Raw genomic sequence first — 10568 nt, 5'->3', positions numbered from 1 at the left:
CGTTAAGTAAATGAAGAATAAAGTAAGAAATGAAAAAGGTAGAGAGATGAAGAGAGAGTACGAGAAGAAATGTACTCCGTATTGATTTTTACTAAAAAGGAGAAATAACTCCATTATTTATGTAACATACCAAAATGACAAAATGATTCTATTATTATGGAGCAATAATAACCATCCATCGCAATTAATTCCTTTTTTAATTTTCTTTCCGTTGCTCAATATCGTGCAAAACTAGTGAACAATCATGAAACGTAGAATAAATCTCCATCGATATAAGCAAACAGCAGAAAATTATACAGAATTTAATTTAAACTTGGTCATACGGACATATATGTATGTAAAACAAATTAAGTGGAAAATGCGTAGGATTTTGCAACTCCAGTTCAATGTGATCTCCTCATTTTGATGTTGAGAGGTATTTCTTTGTAAGACTGAACCTTTTCCACTGCCATACGCAATGGTCTGGAGATGGATGGTCTCCGCCCTTCAATACTGTCCAACATACCACCACCAGATTCTCTTCTCACACAATGCCTACGATAATGAATATGTGAGCAAACATACATCATCCTATGACCAACATCTTTACATAGCTTAGAATAAGATAAACACAGAGTTGGAAACCTTTTGCTTAGTGCTGTCTCCATTTCAGCATATTGCTGAGATATCATTGAGCTGCCTAGAGCTGCAGTATATTGACAAATGGCAGGTATCATTAGGTAACAATCTCTAAGGCTTCATAAGATTCAAAAGCTGAATTGTATTTTCTAGATTTTACATGCACTTCTGGAGAGACGGCGCCTCCCGTTGGCAGCTCGAGGCCTAGTATCGTCATTCATTTCCAAACCCTCTGTTACCTCCTCTGCTTCCTTCACACCAATAGAGAGGTATTCAATAGCTATTAACCTTAAATAGGAATGATAGATCATAGATATTTGAACAACCAATTTACAGCCCTGCCTGCAATAATACCTGAATAACTTGTTTTTTTACATTCACTTCCTCTTTCCCCTAAAAAAAAGTCACCACCAATGTTAGTAAGCTAGACAAAGGTAAACATGAACTCTCAATTGATATGATCCCCTTTCTAAGTCTATTCCGTGACATTCACTTGGAAAAATTGCGATGATTAGATTTGTTCCTCGTGTTGACAAACACACAACAATCAGAACTGAACCCCATCAACAGCTAATGGTTCAGTAGTCAAGATTTAAGCAAATTGAACATAGACTACAAATAAGCCTACCTTGAGCTGCAATATCTTTGTTTTGAGAAGTGTGTCTTTGCAGGCTACTTCGTGTTGTAATGCTTTCAACTGTGAAGAGAAGGATCAGCAATACAAGAGACATGGATATGTTATACCTTTATATTTTAATAAGCATCTCCATAAAAGCCTACCCTTTGTTTGCCCAAATTAACTTCCTGCACAAGGTAAAATTAACAGAGCTGTAAATCTGCTGCATCATCCTTATTTTCAGTAGAATTTGGGAGGGAAAAACTAACCGCTAGCATATGACTATTTGTCTGAGCAAGAGTCCAGTTTTGCAGCTGCATTTTCTGAAGACATGTTTTCAAATTTTGGACCTCACTTCCACTAAATTCTATAACTTTGCTGTTTAAAAATTCGCAATTTATAACTATAATCGTTATAAACACATAAAATCAAAGCATGTTCTTCGTTAGGAAATATACTTACTTCTTTTCTTGAATGAGCTTCATCAAGGCCATCTTTTCCTGTGACAGAGTTAATAAACAGTAAGAAAAGGTGGATGAATTATAGTAATTAAACAAGAGAAAAACAATTAAGAAATAGTAGAAAACATATACCTTAACAAGATAGTCAATGTGTTGGTTAGCTGAAGCATTATCAGATAGAAAATGTTTTTCAGGAAATGCTGGCGATTTTGGCTGAGGCAGGGAATTAGTAATATCAGAGAGCCTTCTTCTCACCATGCTTCCGAATGAAGATCTTTTTGCCATTTTATCCCCTTTCATCTAATCGAGAACAAATTATAGAACGAGTTTCAATAAACAGAGAGGGCTTTTAAAAGAAAAGAAGTTGAAACTGAAGCACAAGAACTTAGTTCAGTTGGACAAACAAGAATTCGAGTAGAAACAAAAGGTTTCCAAGAAATGAGTGGAAACAAAATTGGTTATGAATCAGTACCGATCGGGGTTTGATTAAATTTTCCGAATTGAGACAAGAAATCCGCCAACTCTCAGGATGAAATAGTAAACTAGACAGTAGACACGGAATGAATTCGTGGGCGACGAAAAAGAATGAAAATGTTCAGAAAGGAAAAGGAAGAAAAAGTAAAAGATTAAACTGAAAAAGAATATGTTCAAATTTCTTTAGGTTCCAACGGATTTCCGAACCAATCTTTTCGGGGAATAACGGTGTCTGAACCTAATTTTCAATAGGCTCGGGAGGTGTGTTTGGCACAAACTCATTGCGCAGATTTTATTTTATACTCCCTCCGTCCCCGATTAGGAGTCACACTTTTTCATTTCGGTCCGTCTCCAATTAAGAGTCACACTTCATTTTTACCATAAATAATAAGTAGGTCTCACATTCCACTAACTCAATCCACTCACATTTTATTATAAAACCAATATAAAAAATGGGTCTCACATTCCACTAACATTTTCCACCAATTTTCTTTACATTTCTTAAAATCCGTGTCCGGTCAAAGTGTGACTCCTAATCAAGGACGGAGGAAGTATCAACCTTTTTCATCGCAATTAATTTTTTCCTCTAAAATATATTAGAATGAGTGTAACAGCCTATGCACTCCACCAAAATTACTATTAAATATAATTTAAAATTAAAATAGAAATTTAGTTATGAAATCCTATTTTTTTCCGAGCTCCTCATACTTCAAACTTCCTGTTGCAGCAGGCGCCCTCAACCTCGGATAATGATGAATGATCCGTAAAAATGTAAAATGGTCAACTTATACGTTTGAAACAACATCACTTCCCCAACAAATTTCATAATCGGGTCAATTGACAATCATCGGATAACAAGTTGATTTATTCAGTCCATAACGGCTCATTGTTTTTACGATTTTGATGTCTAAACCGAACTGAAAAAATACTTTAAGCCTCGTTGGTTGCCAGATCCGTAGATTACAACTCATCTTCTCTTTTGAAATTGCCCAAAGATTTCTCTACTTTCAGTTATATATATTCTTCCAGGTTCGTTTGGTATGAGTATGACCAGGTAGATAAGAGCGTCCATAGTGGGAGGGCCGCGGCTCTCGGCCCGGGCTTGGGCAGCCCGCGGCCCCCCACTACTGAGGCGAGCGGTGGACGCGGCTCGGGGGTGGACGAGGGAGAGCCGAGCGCTCGGCCAGGCCGAGGCTCTTGGGCCCGCGGCTCGGCCCGCCACTGCAAGGGCCGAGAGCCGCGGCCCTACCCACCATTTTTTATATATATATATATATATATATATATATTTTAAATTCGAAAATTATATTTATAAATACTATATTCATTCCATTTTTGTTATCTTCCTCAATTCTAAACTCTAAAATTTCAATCCCTACCATTTTCAAAGTCTACAAAATGCAAGGTGGAAATGATTCTCCCGGCTATGGAGAATCGGGATTTGGCGCATTTTCGTCTTCCCAACCGTGGAGATCGAGTCCGACCCCCCCTCCAACGCACTTGTGGAGTCCACAATCGCCGCCGCCGTGGCAACAGACACCCCAACTCCGGGGTCAGTCCTCCTCTCAGCCGCAGAGGAACGTGGGTCGTCCCCAATCGGGGTTCGGCGACTACCGACCCAATATGGACGCGATCAACAACCCTTCTCAGCAATTCCAATCCTCCCAATTCCAATACACCCAATCCCCTCTATCTGAATCTGATAGATTCACGTTGGAACAGTTGATGGGAACACCACCAGAGACCCCGGTGTCCGGTACTCAAGGCGGCCGTGGGCGAAATCAAGGCGTTGGGGGGCGAAACGGCGGCGGAGGTGGGCGAAATGGCGGAAATGGTGGGAGGCGAAGCGGCGGCGGTGGTCGAAGCGCCGGCCGCCGAGGAGAGCAGGGCACCGGAGGAGGTGGCGGCCGAAGTGGTGGGCGAGGCGGCGGACGCGGCGGTGGCGATGGCGATGGCGGAGGCGGTAGCGGTGGAAGCCGGTGGTCGACCTACTATAGCAATGAAGAATCCATTGCTGTAGCCAGAGCTTGGTATGCGGTCACGACCGATTCTATAGTCGGTACGGATCAGACCGACGTTTGCTTTTGGAATCGCGTTCTCGATGTGTACAATGAATTCAAACCAGATGGGAGTGTCGAGCGTACAGCTAGCCAGGTCCGGAAGAAGTTCGGAAGGATTACTAAAGCGTTGAAGAGGTTCAATGGCATATACGAGACCCAACTCCGCCTTGCTGAGAGCGGCCGCACCGAAGCCGACGTACGAGCGTTGTCGTATCGGTTGTACAATACTGAATCGTGGCCGAAGTTTACCTACTAGGATGAATACCTTGTTCTGCGTGACTGCCCGAAATTCAGGGTCCTCATCGACAAAGATCCTGTCTCTGGGCCGAAGCGGACTAGACTGGGCATCGCCGGCAACTACAACAGTAGTGGTGACTCACGCGCCTTCGACCTGAACGATGATGCTTCGAAGGAGGAGCCCCCCTCCAGACTCTCTCGGCGCCCACGTCCGTAGGGCCAGCGTGCCGCAATCCGGGAATCTAGAACCGGCTGTCAGTTCTCCGCTGCGACCTCTACAACAATGCCCTCAACACCGCAGGCGGCTTTGGCTCATACCCTAGAGGTGCAGATGATGAAGCAACTTCAGGAGAATTTGGCCTTGTACGAGAAGTCAACTGATCCGGAGACTAGGAGATTCTACTACGACCTCATTATTCGACTGAGGTCAAAGTTGGGATGGGCCGAAGGGTCGCAGATGGGCGGTGCCAGCGACAGTGGGGTCGGTGCAAGTGGCAGTGGCGACGGTGGAGGCGGTGACGATGATGTGATGGATGACGATGACGACACTGAGTAGTCGGGCGGTGTGCGTCATTTTTTTTACTGTATTTAATACATTGTCGTTGTATAATTTTACCCTATCTATAATACGACGACAATTTGATTTCAATTTATTTTAGTAATTTTTTAAGTATGCATTTTTTACTTCTTATATGCATATAATTTTTATTCTAGTAATATTAAAATATACCAAAAATGTATAAAAATAATTTTAATTGTTGAAATATAAAATAAAAAAAATGGTGGCCCGGAGGGCCACCATTGTGGTGGCCAAGTTTTGAGGGCAAGGGCCAAGTTTGTTGGGCATGCCCAAGAAATGGTGGCCTGGGCATGCCCAAGAGGGCCTCCATTGTGGACACCCTAAATGAGGAGTACTTATTTGTTACTCCCTTCATCTGTCATTAAATATCTCATTTTTTTATTCTATCTGCCAATAAGTATCCCATTTAATTTTTACTATATTTGGTAGGTGGACTCTATATTCCACTAACTTTTTCCACTCACGTTTTATTATAAAACCAATATATAAATTTCTAGTCACTTTACTACATAAAGTCAAACAATTTTTTAAAGAGTGAATTACATATTTATGACCTATACTTATCACGACGCACGTTTGTAGTCCCTATACTTGCAAAATATCGTTTACGGTCTCTATACTTGTACTTATGCACGTTTCAAGGTTCTTTTCACTTTTTGACCCTTTTTTGGACAAAAATCCCTAAAGAAGTAAAGAGCAAATTTCTTCACCATTTTCTCTCTTTACACCTTCTTCCTATTTCGTCTTACTATAACAAAATTAGAACTGAAATTATGGATTTGTTAATCTTATTTTCTTGTATTTTGTTAAACTTTTTGAACAATTTATTCATATGATGATAAATTTTACATTTTCACGTCGTTTTCCTTTATCACACTAGAGTATTTGTGATTATGCTTCGAATGTGGAGTATTTTAATTAAAGATCCCGTAAATAAAAGATTAAAAATTTGAATGACGAATTTCAACAAGTGAATATATGAATCTAATTAATTGTAAAGTGAGGAATAATTAATAAGCGATAAATGGATTGGATGAAATTATGGTTATTTTGGTTGTGTGTATTTAGCAAGTGGGTGGCTCCCGGCGATTATGTGGGTTCTCATATCATAAACTTCTCTTCGCAATTCTAACAAAATAATGTAAAATAAACTACTTAGCTGAACATTTGATGTGTCTTATTTCCTTATTTAACTATATCCATTCTCAAATTTTCTTATAATTATACAAGTCATTTAGACAAAGAGGAAAAAGGAAGAAGAAAGGAAAAGGAGAGAAGATAGTGTATAAATTTGCTCTTCATCCATTTGGGGGTATTTTCGTCTTAAAAAATGTCAAAAAATAAAAAGAACTTTAAAACGTGCATAAGTACAAGTATAGGTCCTAAATATGTAATTCACTCTTTTTTAAAACTTGTGCCGATCAAATATGATAAATTTAATCATGGACGGAGGGAATACTATGTTATTGTATGGTAACATTATCGAGGGTACAAGTAAAGATGACACGAGCGAGAAGAAAACAAACTTGAGTTATGGCTGTTGCACCAATCCTTTGAACTGGTACACTCGAACACACAAAATCTGTTCTCTGTCTGCTGAACACAGATGGGCTTAGAACTTAATCATACAGAATACGCCAAAGTGTGATGTTCATGAAGAAAGTGAGAGCATTAAAAAGTGAAAAACAACATGTGAATGATTATGACTTCCTTATAAGACAAATCACGTGCCAAATAATGTTAAACTATTCCTACTTGTTTGTATATAATTCACGCGTCTCCACCAAATGATGATACTAATATATTGTATCTTCCTTTTCAATGCGAGATGAATTAATTGGACGTACAGAGATCATATTAATTAAAATCCAATACAATGAACAACAGAAGAGATAAACCATATTCTTGCTTCTGCTATTACATTAAAACAATCACCTAAACTTGAAACTGTACATTGATTTAGTGATTGGTGGACACATCCAATTGAGTAGTAGTCGTAGTAGTCTCTGTTTCGGCTCTAAACTTCTTGTAAATATCTCCCTTGTAAAACTCCCTCGTCCTCGCCACTAAAATAAGAGATGACACCGCTCCGAAGAAGGTCACCGAAGCCAGAATCACAAACGCCGACCGATAGCATCTGGCGCCGATGCAGATGAGCTCCTTGGTCGCCGATCTGCTCAACCCTTTCTTCCCCAGCTCCCTCAACGCCTCCCTGTCGTAGAGCGGCCCGGTCACCTTCACGTTCAGCACGTACGACCCCAGCGGGCTCGCCAGCTGCCCGCAGTTGAACAATGTGGAGTAGTACTTGAGGCCGAACAGCTCTGAGATTATGGCGAAGAGCAACGGCAGCTGAGCCCCGAACGAGAACCCGATTATCACTGATGCTGCATAGACCGATCCTGGAAATGGGAAGGCGATGAGGAGGAGGCCGGTGCAGGATAATAACAGGACTAATGTCATCATTAGCGTCCGAGGGAACTTGTATTTGGTGAGAAGACTCTCCGACACGAATCCTGCGAAGATTCTCCCGAAGTAATTCCATATGCTGAGAAGTGAGACGAATGTGTTGATCGTCTTCTGCGGGTAGCCCAGCGATTCCCCGATCTGGCCGAGGTTGTCCACGGCGGTTAAGCTTGTACCTAATCCGCAGAAGGTTGCGACAAACAGGACAATCATGTCGGTGCTCAAGAGGGCTTGGAGTATTGTGTAGTCTTCCCCTCTCTCGGGCTTATTCAAGAATGTGTGAGTGAACCAAGATGCTTTGGCTGTTGATTTCTCTTCCTCGTTAACCGGATTTTGTATGGTTATTTGGGGAGGAGGAGTGATGGTCTGAATCTGAATCTGATCCCTCCAAGTTTTGGATTCTTCTCTGATGGCGATGAGCAGAGGTAGAAACAGTGCTGCACAGACCACGGTGGCGCTGCCTGCGTAGGCCGCGGGCGAGAAGGGGACGAATTTCTGGAGGATAGTCATGGCCATGATGAAGAGCGCGAGGAGAATGGAAACGGAGAGGAACTGGTAGAAGATGTTGAGCTCGTCGGTGGTCTGACGGACGACCTTCAACTCGCGGATGGTGTAGACGAAGAGGACGGAGAGGGCGGCGGGGAGCCAGGCGATGAGGAGGATCAAGGCCTTGGAGTCGTTGCCGTAGACGGCGAGGTAGAGCTGCGTGAGGATGGCGCCGCTCAGCCCTGTGAAGCCCTTGAGCAGGCCGATCATGCTGCCGCGGCTCTCGGGGAAGTTCCTGACGGAGGTCACGAGCGCGCCGGTGTTGGCGAAGTTCTGCGAATTGGCTCCGATGCATATGTACGCGCACATGTGCCACACTTTGGGGGTGGCGATTCGGCCGGTGACGGCCAGCCATATCATGAAGTAGCCGGTGAAGTTCATCGCGGATCCGACGAGGAGCACGAACCACGTGGGCGTGACCTCGGCGATGAGGCCGGAAAGGACCCCGAAGTTGGCGCCGAGGTCTTTGAAGAAGCCCAGGAGGTTGAGCGTCGTCTGGTCGTAGCCGAGAGAGGCCTTGATCTCCTTGGAGTAGACGCCGAAGAGATACGTGGCGCCGGCGCCGGCCATTATCAGGAACGACGCGAAGAGGGAGAACCACCGCCCGCGTACCACGTGCAACGCCAAGCTCATTGGACTAACTTTCGCCTCAACCATTTCTTCCTTCTGATTTTTTGGACAATGGAGGATTGTAGTGCTGCCCTCAATTATTCTTATATTAAAAAATATAAATGAGGCATTTAGAGCTGGTCAATCCGTAGTCCGATGTTTTATATCCGATTCAGGAATTCTATTATAATCGTCACGAGATGTATCAAATATCAATTCAATTTTATGGATAAGATCCGGATGGAGTAATTACAGGAATGATTAGCATTTAATAAAGGATGAGGATGGAAGCAAATGTCAAACATGGTGGAAAATAACCAGTGATGCATTGTTTCACATGAAGCTGCACTGCATTTGCTGCTTCATATATTGCACGTGCTTAAAATAGGAAAAAAGGAGTATTAAATTACCACTATTTATTCCCTTTATTAATTTCTCGTCCAAGTTCGCAGAATACTATTAACTAGGATTGTATATTAAAGAAATATATACTAGAATACTTAATGCAATTCACCAAGGAAATTTTGTTGCTATTTTTGGAATAGATTAGAAATGGATAACGATTGTTTTTGCCGAATGAAAAATATTTCATTGATTAGACATTAAAAATTTGATAATGTAGAACATATAAATTTAGAGAGGGTCTAATTCAAAATCAATGAACTTTGATGCAGGATTACCGAATTAAGCCCTTGACTCGAGAGTCAGTTTAGTAGTACTAATCAAACATAAATCACATGACAAGTTTAATTGGCCAGCTTAATTAATTCCAACCACTTGATATTGTGCACTACTACCTAGAGTCGGAAACAATTATACAAATGACATATTGAGAAGGACAAATATTAGCACACGAATTAAAGTATTAGAAAGTAAATTAGAGTATGAAATAAGTAACAATCGCGCAAGAGCTTTTTAATCATCGTCGCCGGAATAAAAGAAATTAATTACAAGTACTAGTACTATTTATAAACAAATAAAGCATAACATATGGAAGAAGCAAAATAGTGGCGAGGGTAAGAGCATGAATAACCCTGGCCCGGATTTGGGCCGCAAGTCCCCTCCACGTCATCATTCCCTCAAATTAGGGGTTCCAGGCCACAACTCCATTAACACCGCAGGCCACAACTCGGGCCACAACTCAGGCCACAACTATTCATCTCACAACATATTTTAATCATAAAATAGAATACGTTGAACAATTAAAACCGGAAAAATTCATTGTTCAGTCAGAAAATAGGAAAAGAAAATTACAAATCCTAGAAAAAAAAATTACCAATACTAGAGAAAGAAAATTACCAAACCTAGAAAAAAGAAAATTACAAATCCTAGAAAAAAGAACTACTTTTTCTTCATTTGTGCGTGAAGGTATTCGATCATCTCACGGTGCAATTCGAGCTCGTACTCCGACATTCTCGAGGTATCCCTCGATGTCAACTCCGTCAGCTGGCCCATCCGCAACGTAATACTCATATCCGACATAGAGTCTGATATCTTGTCCAAGGAAGGATTGGGTGGCGGCGGCGGCATAGCGGAGTAGCTCGCAGTTGCCTTCCCCTTTGTTTTCCTCTTTGCCGCCTTTGTGCCCATCGGACGGCTTTCAGTACCAGGAGATGAGAGGAAGAAGTCATCGTCTGTCACGTTGAGGTCGATTGGCGGACCTCCTTCGCTTGAAGTGTAGTGTCCGGCGGCGACTTTGGTTCTCTTCGCCGCCGCTTCAGCCCCACCAGTGTACTTCGGGCTCTTCTCGACAAGCTTCCAAACGTCGAAGTACTTGAAGTGCTTCTTCCCGTCAGCGAAGTAATCTGCCTTGGCCTTGTCCACAAGGTCCATCTCGCTGTGCCCGCTCGGCCACATCCGGACTACGTTAGTCCACTTGCCATTCCACTTGTTAATCTTCTTCT

The 10568-nt window shown here is 42.1% G+C and overlaps 2 protein-coding genes across 2 annotated transcripts; both read right to left on the bottom strand.

Annotated features, from left to right (window-relative positions):
* Positions 1-252: 252 nt before the first annotated feature.
* On the bottom strand, positions 253-2260 carry LOC125185485 (shugoshin-1). Its single transcript, XM_048082013.1, has 10 exons — positions 2168-2260; positions 1828-1995; positions 1697-1734; positions 1504-1612; positions 1399-1422; positions 1247-1315; positions 973-1011; positions 779-869; positions 625-685; positions 253-534 (listed from the first exon to the last, which is right to left on the bottom strand). The coding sequence occupies exons 2-10, from the start codon at positions 1993-1995 to the stop codon at positions 384-386; spliced, it is 750 nt and encodes a 249-aa protein (XP_047937970.1). The 5' UTR covers positions 2168-2260; the 3' UTR covers positions 253-383.
* A 4615-nt stretch (positions 2261-6875) lies between these two features.
* On the bottom strand, positions 6876-8882 carry LOC125224560 (protein NUCLEAR FUSION DEFECTIVE 4-like). The gene has a single exon (XM_048127981.1). The coding sequence runs from the start codon at positions 8710-8712 to the stop codon at positions 7006-7008; it is 1707 nt and encodes a 568-aa protein (XP_047983938.1). The 5' UTR covers positions 8713-8882; the 3' UTR covers positions 6876-7005.
* Between the last annotated feature and the right edge of the window lie 1686 nt (positions 8883-10568).

Source organism: Salvia hispanica, chromosome 4 (genome assembly GCF_023119035.1).
Source record: "Salvia hispanica cultivar TCC Black 2014 chromosome 4, UniMelb_Shisp_WGS_1.0, whole genome shotgun sequence".
Classification (NCBI taxonomy): Eukaryota; Viridiplantae; Streptophyta; class Magnoliopsida; order Lamiales; family Lamiaceae; genus Salvia; species Salvia hispanica.
This window is presented reverse-complemented; position numbering and strand designations above follow the sequence as displayed.